At 44.7% G+C, this 12,394-nt stretch overlaps 1 protein-coding gene across 1 annotated transcript; it reads left to right on the forward strand.

Moving 5' to 3' along the window:
• The first annotated feature begins 8,926 nt into the window (after window positions 1–8,926).
• Window positions 8,927–12,006, forward strand: LOC123083288 (chaperone protein ClpB1). The gene is made up of 6 exons (XM_044505363.1): window positions 8,927–9,963; window positions 10,383–10,501; window positions 10,614–10,954; window positions 11,035–11,305; window positions 11,384–11,581; window positions 11,667–12,006. The coding sequence occupies exons 1-6, from the start codon at window positions 9,144–9,146 to the stop codon at window positions 11,847–11,849; spliced, it is 1,932 nt and encodes a 643-aa protein (XP_044361298.1). The 5' UTR covers window positions 8,927–9,143; the 3' UTR covers window positions 11,850–12,006.
• Window positions 12,007–12,394: the final 388 nt, after the last annotated feature.

Consider the following 12,394-nt stretch of genomic DNA (forward strand, 5'->3'; position numbering starts at 1 on the left):
TACATGCCAGAGCTTCAACAGTCGCCGGATCAGCAATGTTTGCTACAACAATAGCCGAGACTCCCACATATTGTCCATTATCATCTCTACAAAAAGCAGCAGCTGCTGCTGCTGCTGCTGCTGTAGCTCCATCTCGTGAGAACACACCATCCACATTGATTTTTGAGAACCCTATTTGTGGCGCCAACCATCTTTGGGCATTACTAGTACCCAACGTGGGCAGTGGACTCTTGTTTCACGACTTGTGAAGTGTCCAGTTCTTGAATTTATGAATCAACAAAATGATGGATCTGTTCCAGTCTCTGAAAAATGCTCCCGTGAATGGCCTTCCGACGTGCTGATCAAACAGCCCAAAGTGTGATTATCATCCTGGTAAACCCCGCATGTGGTAGTGTGTCATGCATGAAGAAGAGCCAATATCTTGCGTTTGGTTCCGTGCATCCGATCATATGCTCGGCGAGGCTTGAATCAGAGAGAGCCCAGGTGCAGCGTGACATACACTAGTAGAAAAAGGGTCTAATGTGCAGCTCATTAGTCCTGGTTTGAAATTAAGCCGGCACTAATGTGACAATTAGTGCCGGTTCCAACGGCTAGGCGAGCCACTCTCAGTAGTACCGGTTCGTGGCAAACCTTTAGCACCGGTTTGTGCCACAAACCGGTACTAAAGAGAGTGGCGGCAGGATGTTGTCAGACTGGGGGCCCTCCAGCACCTTTAGTACCGGTTCGTGCTACGAACTGGTACTACATGTTATCCTACATATAAATCCTTCGTCCAGCTTGCTCTGTTCTTGTCCCTTTCCCCTCTCCTCTCTGTTCTTCCCCTCTTTCCCTCGAACTCATCACATATTTTGCCGAAATTTCGTCAAGATTTGAAGGCCCCCATCCATTCAAGTGATCACAAAGGTTATCAACTTTGTCCTTTCATCTCTCATTGCTAGATTAGCTCTTGCAATGCTTTATGTAGTGATTAATTTGTGGGTTTTAGTAATTTGGGGGAATTATATGTGGTAGTTTATTTGATTTATATGCAATTTGAGCTTAAAATAACTCTTAGTTTGCATATGTAGGTGTGGTTTACTTAGTGCCTTCCCGTCTCCGTCGTAACCACCGTCGATCGTCCGCACCGACCCGTCGCCGGTACCACCTTATGGTGAGCCTCTTGTTCTTATCTTTTTTATATAACAAAATCATGTTTGTGTGATTTAGATATATAGTTACTTGTATAATTATCTTACCCGTACGTTGTTTGTTATATATAGTGCCATGGTTTTGATATCCATCCCCATCGGCCCTCGTCCGTGTTATGATTCGGATGTGGTATATTCTCCTCTAAAACTATTTGTCGTTTATGACAAATTATGCCCATCAAGTCGACATAGATATTTTTATCTAGGAGGTATGTGAACCGGAAATTCCAACCCACCCTATTGTCGAGAGGTTAAATTTAGTTGAAAAAGAAGAGTATTTGAAAGAAAAATCGAAAAGAATTGAGGGGGAGAAGATGGAATTGGAGTTGCATATTTCTGATATCGTCGATGATCACAAGATCAAGATGGAGAAAATACGGTTGAAGATTATAAAGATTAGAAAGTATGCCATTGATAGTGAGGCTTGGTATCATTATGCTATTGGCTCAATTGTTACCTTAGTTGTGATCTTGATTGCATTTGTTGCTGCATTTAAATGCTTTAGCTAGAGAGCTATTTGTATGTTGCATTTAAGTGTTGTATGAACTTTATGTATGAACTTGTATTAATTTGGTCTATTCAGTGGTGTGTAATAAAGATGAGCCGGCAATGGATGTACGATGACCGCTGCTCTCCCCAGTTGGTTGATGGCGTGCATACTTTTCTGATTACGGCTCAGGCAAACAAGCGGGCGGATGGTTTTATGCATTTTTCATGTGCTGGCTATAAGAATGATCACAATTACTGTGACGCCCCGATTCAATCGTACACTAATCATACACATAAATGTTTACGATCAAGATCAGGGACTCACGGGAAGATATCACAATACAACTCTAGACACAAATAAAAATAATACAAGCTTTATATTACAAGCCAGGGGCCTCGAGGGCTCGAATACATAAGCTCGAATACAAATGAGTCAGCGGAAGCAATAATATCTGAGTACAAACATGAGTTAAACAAGTCTGCCTTAAGAAGGCTAGCACAAAAGCAACATCGATCGAAAAGGCAAGGCCTCCTGCCTGGGAGCCTCCTAACTACTCCTGGTTGTCGGCGTCCGTCACGTGGTAGTAGGCACCCTCGGGGTAGTAGAAGTCGTCGGCGGTGTCGTCTGGCTCCTGGACTCCACCATCTGGTTTCCGCATCCGCGAAGAATGGAAAGAGGTGGAAAAAGGGGAGGAAAGCAACCGTGAGTACTTATCCAAAGTACTCGCAAGCAAGGATCTACACTACATATGCATCGGTATCAATGAAAAGGGTTGTATCTGTGGACTGAACTGCAGAATGCTAGAAGAGAAGGGTAAAAACCTAGCCTATCAAAGAGTAGCATCTTCAAGCAGCTCCAAGTATCATGCAGCATCAGAAGAGATAAGAGTAGCATAAAGTAAAGTTGTAGTAGTGTTATCCACCTCGGCCATAGATCCTTTCACGACTCCCTGCGAGAAAGCAATCCCAGAGCCATAATATCCATTTCTCATCACAAGTATCCAGTTCTAGTTGTATCATCAGGATGGGCTTAACTAATATATATATACCTGGCCGGACTCGGTTCGGTCACCGGAGCAGTCAGCGCGGTCACCGGAGCAGTCAGCACGGCCATCATGAACATAGCCCTCTTCTTGTACCGGCATTAATGGGCCGGAGCCATCATGAACATAGCCCTCTTCTTCACCCAGTCCTTCCTCACCAACGACGTCGGTGAAAAATGACGCAACGACATCAGTTCCTTCTGCGATCATCTCCCCCAACATCGCTTCTGTTGCTTCGTCTCGGTAGTGCTCCATAGTTTTTGCAAATATTTACAACATGTCAATTATTATTCAAACATGGTACAGATGGATATATATATATATATATATATATATATATATATATATATATATATATATATATTAGTGGCAATCGTAGAACTAGCTAGCTAATCACAATAAGGAATCAGGTTAGTGGCCTCGACGCTGCTTCTCTAGGGTTTGGGGTCGCCTCGACACAACGCTTCAAGGGTTTGGGGTGGCCTCGACGACAACGCTCTTTTAACTTGGTAAATTTGGGTGGCCTCGAGAGTTTTGGTCGAGCGAGAGGGCTGAGGGGGGTGCTGCCGTTGTATAGGTTATCACGATCTAGAGGGGGTATATATATCGACCGCCCCTCATGTCGAAGTTATCTCGAGGGGGCGGCAACGGCGAAGGCGAGCAGCCTGACGGCGACAGACCCGATAAAACATAAGAAAACGAAGAAGAAATAAAAAAGGAGAAGTGGAAAGGAATAGAGGAGAAGATCGAAGAAAAAAAGAAAAAAAATAGGAGAACAAGAAAGGAATAGAGGAGAAGAAGAAAAGATAGGATTCTATTTTTTCTTCGTCTCCTCTATTCCTTTCTTCTTCTCCTCTTCCTTTTCTTCTTTGTTGTTCTTCTTATTTATTTCTTCTCTATTACTTTCTTTCTTCTTCTCCTCTTCTTTTTCTTCTTCTCCCTCGAGAAAGGAAAATAATTAAGGAAAAGGAAGAAAAGAGGAAGAAGGAAGAAGGAAGAAGAAGAAAAAAAAAGAAGAAAAAAAAGAGAAGAAGAAAGGAATAGAGGACAAGAAGAAAAAATAGAAAAAAATTCTATTTTTTCTTCTTGTCCTCTATTCCTTTCTTCTTCTCTTCTTCTTTTTCTTCTTTTTTCTTCTTCTTATTTATTTCTCCTCTTCTTTTCCTCTCCTCTTCTTCTTTCTTTTCTCTTCTTATTTTTCTTCTTTCCTATCCTTCTTTTTCTAAAATTGTAACTTTTGCATATATAAAACTTTTCTAAAATTGTAACTTTCTATATATGAACAAAAAACTTTCTATGAACAAAAAAACATTTTTAACATATATATACACATACATTGAACAAAAACATACATCACATACACATACATAACATTCTAGCCACATACATCACATACACATATACATTATAGCCACATACACATATACATCACATATGAACAAAAAAATAAACTAATAAAAATAAAAAACATATAGCAACATATGAACAAAAACATATAGCTACATACATACACATACATTATATATATATGAAAAAAATTAAACTAATAAAAAAATAGAGCCGGGCAGTGGCGGCAGCGGTGGCGCCAGCGGGGCAGGGCAGGGGTGCAGAGCAGGGCAGGGGTGCGGGAACGAGGCAGGTGCTCACAGGGGGGTGGCGGGCACGGCGGGCGGCGTCGGGGGCGCGGGGAACGACGCCGGCGTCGGGGCAGATGGCGTCGAGGGCGGCGGGGACGGCAAAGTTGAGCAGCCTGACGGCGTCAGAGGCGGCGACGGCGGTGAGGTGGACCAGCCTGACGGCGTCGGAGGCGGCGGCGACGACGAGGTGGAGCAGCCTGACGGCTCGGCGGCGACGGCGACGAGGCAGATCGAGCAGCGGCATCGGGCGGAGAAGAAAGGAATGGATTTTGGAGAAACTGCTAAGTGCTAGTTATATATGAAGAGAATTGGTCCCGGTTCGTGAAACCAACCGGGACCAATGCCCCCTTTAGTCCCGGTTGGTGCCACCAACCAGGACCAAAGGCCTCTTTTCAGCAGCCCAAAGGGCGGGAAGCGGCGGCCTTTGGTCCCGGTTGGTGCCACCAACCGGGACTAAAGGGGGGGCGTTGGTACCGGTTGGTTCCACGAACCGGTACCAATGCCCCCCTTTAGTCCCGGTTGGTGGCACCAACCGGGACCAAAGGTCGTGTCTTGGCGCGGTGCGGCACGAAAGTTTAGTCCCACCTTGCTAGCTGAGAGGGACGCGCAGTGGTTTATAAGCCCCACTGCCGCACCCCTCTCGAGCTCCTCTCCACTGCAGGCTTACGGGCCTACTTACTACTGCTTTGCCTGATGGGCCTACTGGGCCTCCTGTGGGCCAGAATCCTGGCCCATGGTGGGTTTGTAGTCGTATTCAGGCCGTCGGGGCCTAGTAGGAGGCACTTTTTTTCTTTACTTATTGTTGCTATTTTTATTTTTTTCCAAGTTTTTTTTTGTTTTCTGCATTATTTATTTTCTTTTGTTTTTTTGCTTTATTTTTTAATTCATTTTGCTTTAAGTTTTAGAAAAATTATAAACTTTCTGTTAGTGCCATTAGTTCTCAAATTTGAAAACACTTTTTTTGTTTTTTTGTTTTGTTTCTTGCTTTATTTATTTTATTTTGTTTCTACTTACAACGAAATACTATTTTATTTTATTTATTTTATTTATTTTATTTATTTTATTTTATTTCGTAACAGTCGAAGATGGTCCCCTGGACAACAAGTACAGCTCATCACAAACAGTGTTGTCACCTCTGAGACGTGCTTCCAACCAACTGCTGAAAGTCCTGCTGTGTTCACATGTAATCCAGTCGTCGCACTGCTCCGGGTGTTTGGAGCGCAGACTGTTCTTGTGTTCATCGACATACGGGGTCACCAAGGTAGAGTTCTGTAGAACTGTGTAGCGTGCTTGAGACCAAGAATATCCGTCCCTGCATATTATTGAGTCCCTTCCAAGCGTGCCTTTTCCAGTCAGTCTCCCCTCATACCGCGATTGAGGGAGACCTATCTTCTTAAGGCCAGGAATAAAGTCAACACAAAACCCGATGACATCCTCTGTTTGATGGTCCATGGAGATGCTTCCTTCTGGCCTAGCACGGTAACGGACATATTTCTTTAGGACTCCCATGAACAGGGCCCTGATTGGTTTTTGGTGGCTACAGAGGCTTGCGGCGGTGAAACTCCCGATCTAGGTTTATTTCTTGGGTTTTTCGTATTTATAGAAACTTTTGGCGTCGAGAACAAGTCAGGGGGGTCCACGAGGCGCCCACAAGACCGGAGGACGCGCCCTAGGGGGGCACCCTCCATCCTTGTGGTGGCCTCGGGACTCTTCTGGCCTAACTCTTTTGCTTCGGGGGCTTCTTCTAGTCCATAAAAAATCACTATAAATATTCAGGTCAATTGGACTCCGTTTGATATTCCTTTTCTGTAGAACTCAAAAACAAGGAAAAACAGAAACTGGCACTGGGCTCTAGGTTAATACGTTAGTCCCAAAAACCATATAAAATGGCATATAAATGGATATAAAACGTCTAAGATAGATAATATAATAGCATGGAACAATAAAAAATTATAGATACGTTGTAGACGTATCATAGAGTTCCAGCAGGGATGTGGCGTTGCAGTGAGGGTGGTGGAGCAATGACGAAGGCAAGAAAGAAAGAAGGAGAGAAAATGGGAAGAATGGAGGTGTGGGTTCCGGAAAGGATCTTGGATGGGGGAGTGTCGGAGTCCTACGTGTGTGATGTCCTTACTCAAGCAGACCTCCCCCACATATGTCTTTGGTTTGCGGGAGAAAACACGTCCGCACCATCCTGCGAACCAATATAGACCTACGTTAGATGGCTTCCATAGTCTGGAGGATGTAGACGCTTTGTAGGTTGGCCTTGGAGATGCCCTATCCTGACAGATAATGGTTCGGCTCCCATATCATCATATTGCTCATGCTGCGTCCATGCTTCCTCATATCTGAAATCAAAAGCTTTATTCCTTTCATTAGTAGCATGTGCCGCTGAGACATGGATTAACAACGCATCATGGTTTGATTCTTCGTTAATGATGTGTTCAATGGAAGTCTCATGGAACAAGCTCATGAACTCATCGTTGCACGTTGCACGGTCCAAGCCACCTGAGTAGTCTCTTCCCTATCTCTCTTGTTATCCCGTGTAAATGAATAACCTGAGAAGCTGAGATCCACAAGGCTGCTGTCAGCCAAGCACTCTCGAAAATCTTCCATTTTCATGAACAATCTCGGGTTCCCTCCTTTTCGCTCTGTTTGGAAAAAAAATCTCCTTAGAGTCGCATGCACTCAACCATGGTAGATTATCTTGTCTCCTCAGGTACTGGATATCATTCCCCGTTTTGGGCATCTACTCAGTCCAAGGTTCCTTGTAGATTCCAGTGAATCTCCATGAGTTGCCCTCAAATGAATTCTCAACATCCAAGTAGAACTAACACCATGGCCTCAAAGTTACTTGCACATTATCTCTCCACCACATAGCTAATCCACCACTCTGACCCACAATATCTATAGTTGCACCTTGTCTAAAATCCATACTCCATCTCAACCTTTCCATTACTCTGGACCGTTTCTTTGTCAGACTCTAAAACACCACCGTTGGGTTGTAAGACCATGTCAGGTCCCTAAGTTCGTTAACTATCATGTCCGACCCCAGTCCCCGACAGTTCCAGGCAAGGACATTCATTGCTCTCGGCGGCCCTCACCACAAGGTCTGCTGCTTCATTGTCCTTTTCTGAGATACATTCAAAGACCAACATTTTCTGTCATTTATCGCCAATGAATGCGTCATGATGAATCTGCCTATCTAGATCACCTTTGGCCACCAACAGCTATTTCGGGCCCCTCTTTCTCTTTGTGTGAGTTGGTGGGTGGGTAGCCCTCTGCATAGCCCTCTCTAAAGCATGATGATTCAGAGGGCGCGGCAAGAAGACCTTCCCCACTGTCGCCCATCTGGTGACCTTGAGCATAGTTGGACTAGGGTTTACAAAAAGACGAACCCCATCTCCTCCCATCCTTGCCGAGAGCGCACCTGCCTCCTCTGACGCTTTCACATTCACCGAAGATTGAGATGACCACTTGCTTGTGCTAGCGCCGGTTGTTTTTGCGGGAGTACTACCCTTCAGAGACGCCATAGCAGCACAGCCAAGACGCTCAAACACCGAATCCGGCCGAGGAGAGAGGAGAAAGCAGTTGCTTCCCTCACGTCGTCGGCGCCACCCTGCTGAAATCCTAACCTAGCCTTCCAGTCGCGAACGCGATCGCCTCCTGTATGCTCAGGGTTTTGCGTGGTTGGAGCCTCACGACTCATGATGTCCTTTTTTGTGCATGTACTCTTACTCTGCGTCTGAGATTAGGGTCAACTCAAACTCTACTAAGTTTGACCAAATTTATATTAAAAAATATAAACATCTACAATACCAAATATATATGGTATGAAACTACATTTCCTAATGAATCTAGCAATATTAATTTGGTATTGTGAATGTTAATATTTTTTTCTATAACTTTGGTCAAAGTAGAGATACTTTAACTTCGGACAAAACTTACATATAGACTAAAAAGGACCGGAGAGTTGAAATACTTTTTTCTTTAAACTTTTTCTATGTATAGGGCTGCAGTTTAGTCTGTGCGAGGTGAAATACCGACGGGGCGACTTAGGATGGTTGGGAAGGAACGAACGGCGGACTTTCCACACACACACACACACACACACACACACACACACACACACACACACAAGAAAACAGAAAAAAAATCCACATCCAATTTTCAATTCCAATTCCAATTTGCAAGAGGATGTGGCAACAAGTCCATTGACCAACTCTTTGGCAATCTGTCTCTATTATCACATGCCGATAGTCTCAAAATTTAGCAAATAACACGCCTTCCTGCAATGCCATAGATTCAGCCATTAAAGGATCATTCACTCCCTGGAAAGGTTTGCTCCAAACTCCGAGCAATGAGGAGGACCATACCACCCGACCCACACCAACCTTAATCTCATCATCAAGGTTTAGAGGGTTTTTCGTCTGTGCGAGGTGAAATACCACGTGGACGAGAGGGCGACGTACGATTGTTGGAATAGTAACGGACGAAGAAACGCTCCGTACTTTTCCCCACACAAATCCACATCCAATTTCCGAGAGGTGGTCGTTCTCTTCTATATACCGAGACGGATTGGAAGAGATCTGTCGTATACTCATAAATACAGTACATCTTGCGGCACATCGGCAATACAGACAAGATATAGAGAGACACACGGCGATTAACGATCTTTGTGCTGCACCTGCACGTGGAATCGTATCGAAACGGATCGAACGCTTTTGTCGGCGCTTTCATATTCTTGTTCCTCACTTGCAGTTGGAGAGCTCGATCGTATAGTAGCTATGTCGTGGTCTTCCCCGGAAAGCATGCTCTTCGTCGGAGCATCGGCCGTTGCCAGCGCTGCTCTAGCCTGGGCAACGTGGACGTTGCTCGACGAGTTCAAGTACGACAAACGCCCTTCGGAAACAAACTACAACGAACTCATCGGCGTCAAGCCCCTGGACGCCACCGGCAGCCTCAGGACCTTGGATGCTACCACGACCGACCCCGTCATCGGCCGCGACGACGAGATTGACCGCGTCGTCTGCATCCTCTGCCGGCGCACGAAGAACTGCGCCGCGCTCGTCGGCGCCGCGGGGGTCGGCAAGACGGCCATCGTTGAGGGCCTCGCACAGCGCATCGCGGCCGGGAACGTCCCCGAGACGCTTGTCGGCGCACGCATCGTGGAGGTTGACATGGGGGCCATGATGGCCGGGACGCACTGGCGCGGCATGTTTGAGCAGCGCATCAAAGACGCCATCAAGGAGGCAGAGGAGGCGGAAGGCAAGGTCATCTTGTTCATCGACGAGATGCACATGGTCGTTGGCGCCGGCGGGCACAAGGGAGGCCCCATAGACGCCGCCAACATCCTCAAGCCGGCGCTGGCCCGCGGCCGCATTCGTTGCGTGGGCGCCACGACCTCCGAAGAGTATCAAAAATATGTTCAGACAGATGCCGCACTTGAGCGGCGGTTCCAGAAGGTTGTCGTCGAGGAGCCAAGTGTGCATGCAACCGTTGCCATCCTGCGAGGGCTGAAGCCAAGGTACCAAGAACACCATGGCCTGAAAATCCAGGACGATGCTCTTGTAGCCGCTGCACATCTCGCTGCCCGCTACATTACTGGTACCTATACATACATACTTCAAGAATTCAGTTTACTCTTAGAGTATCACTTAATTATACCCCCTCCGTATACAGAAATACTCTGATAAAGAGACTCAGAGAGTACTATATACTCCCACCATTTCTTTTTAGTCTGCATATAAGATATGATCAAAGTCAAACTTTATTAACTTTGACTATGTTTATAGAAAAGAATATCAAGATTCACAATATGAAATCAATACTCTTAGATGCATTATGAAATTGATTTTCATACCATATAGGTTTAGTATTGTAGATGTTGATATTTTGTTTTTACAAAGTTGGTCAAACTTTATAAAGTTTGACTTTGACCAAATCTTATATGCGGACTAAAAAGAAACGGGGAGAGTATATGATTGTTTATGTTGAAGATAATTGATGTATCTGATCATTGCCAGGCCGCAAATTCCCTGATAAAGCAATTGATCTTATGGATGAGGCATGCGCTACAATAAAGATGCACGCCGACAAACAAACGAGCCTGGAAATTGTTGTTGGCCCTGGACATGTAGCACGGGTAAGTCCTAATCATATCCGTGAATAATTAATTCCCATATGTAATTTGTTTTCGGGGAATTCCTGTATGCTTTCAATGTGTTGTGTTCTTCACATCTAAAATTCATTTGAAGGTTGTGAGCCGATGGACTAAAATCCCTCTCGCTACACTTGACCAAGAGGAGAACGAGAAGTTGATCCACCTTGCGAAAAAATTGCATGAGCGTGTTATTGGCCAGGATGAAGCTGTTAATTTGGTTGCGCAAGCAGTCCTACGTTCTAGGCTCGGATTTGGACAAATCGGACAACCGATAAGTGCATTCCTCTTTTTGGGCCCGATTGGCGTCGGAAAGACAGAACTTGCTAAAGCCCTCGCTGAGAAGATATTTGACAACGAGAAGGCATTGATTCGCTTTGATATGTCGGAATATGCTGATAGTGGATCTGTGTCACGTCTCACCGGAGGATCTCGAAGGTTTGATTCTTAAACTTGATATACACTTTTTGTTTCTAGGCACACACATATCTCAAATAACAAAATTTGATTTTCTAAAGCTATGAAGAATATGGACAACTCACCGAGAAAGTCAAGAGGCTCCCATATAGTGTTATCCTTTTCGACCAAGTGGATAAAGCAAATGCCTCGGTATTCAAGGTTTTTCACCAGCTGCTCGACGATGCTATGTTGACCGATGGCAAAGGGCAAGTTGTAGATTTCAAGAACACTATCGTCATTATGACCTCAAATATAGGAGCAGAGCACCTACCGTCGAGAATTATGGGCGAAAATACAATCAAATCTGGAAGAGATCTCCTCATGAATCAGGTTTGTGAATCCCAACTATTCTTGTAACGTCCTCGATTGGCAAGTCAATGATCATCTTATATACACTTGTTCATGCAGGTTAAGAAGCGCTTTAAGCCTGAACTTATCAATAGACTAAATAAGGTTGTGATATTCGAGCCACTTTCACACGATGAATTGAGGAAGATTGTGAAAATCCAGATAAATAATGTCATTTCGACAGTAGCTTCCAAGGGTGTCGCTGTACATGCAACTGATGCGGCCCTAGACGTCATCCTGTCAGAATCACATGACCCGGTGAGTATATATACAGTAGCTTTTTTTCATAACCATCACAAGATGTCGATCCATTGTCCAGTTTTTAACGCTTCAACGCCCGTAGGTGGACGGCGCAAGGCCCATTAGAAGGTGGGTGCAGAATCACGTGACCACGATTCTCTCGGACATGCTGGTCGACGGAGAAGCCTGTGCTGGCTCGACAATCTCCATCGATGCTGCCGCTGACGATAAGAGGGGGCTAACGTTCCAAGTGCTGAAGAAGCAGCAGGAGTTGGCAGATCAATGAGATGATTTTGGCCGTTGTCACTCACATGATAGATAAAGGAAGATGCATGCTTACATAATGCATAGGCATGTAATGTACACAGAGGTGATCATATCTTGTAGTAAAGGGTTAATGAATGTAACGACAAGTGCGTACGGGTGTTTGTTGTTTCTTTGTTTGATTGTTTTTTCTTCTTTAACTTTCAATATGTATAAACAAGTTACTATTTCTTTTCACAAAAAATATGGATTTTTCTGGAATTTCTCAGCAGAGCGCACACCGGGTGGAGCACTCCAAGTATAATTAAAACTTGTAACTTAAGGACAGTGTCAGTTTCAACACTAAGATGTAAGGATTATTACAAATTAGAATCCAGACGCACAACTTTTACACACTAAATTCTTTTCAACAAAATAATGACTCGTCGAGCACAAACCATAGTACTCAGATAAGATCAGCGGCCCGGGAACAAACATAAATATTGATTCCTCTTCTTCACACCCTTGTCCTCACCGTGGAAGTTACCGGTGGAACCGACAATACTCGGTGATGAGAACATCGACCTG

The sequence above is a fragment of the Triticum aestivum genome, chromosome 4A, assembly GCF_018294505.1.
Source record: "Triticum aestivum cultivar Chinese Spring chromosome 4A, IWGSC CS RefSeq v2.1, whole genome shotgun sequence".
NCBI lineage: Eukaryota > Viridiplantae > Streptophyta > Magnoliopsida > Poales > Poaceae > Triticum > Triticum aestivum.

What these genes read in the sequence shown, in the direction of transcription:
- LOC123083288 (XM_044505363.1), top strand. Translation starts at nt 9,144, where the DNA reads ATGTCGTGGTCTTCCCCGGAAAGCATGCTCTTCGTCGGAGCATCGGCC. An exon ending in CGCTGCCCGCTACATTACTG is followed by an intron (nt 9,964 to 10,382) that starts GTACCTATACAT and finishes GATCATTGCCAG; the next exon opens with GCCGCAAATTCCCTGATAAA. An exon ending in GCCCTGGACATGTAGCACGG is followed by an intron (nt 10,502 to 10,613) that starts GTAAGTCCTAAT and finishes ATTCATTTGAAG; the next exon opens with GTTGTGAGCCGATGGACTAA.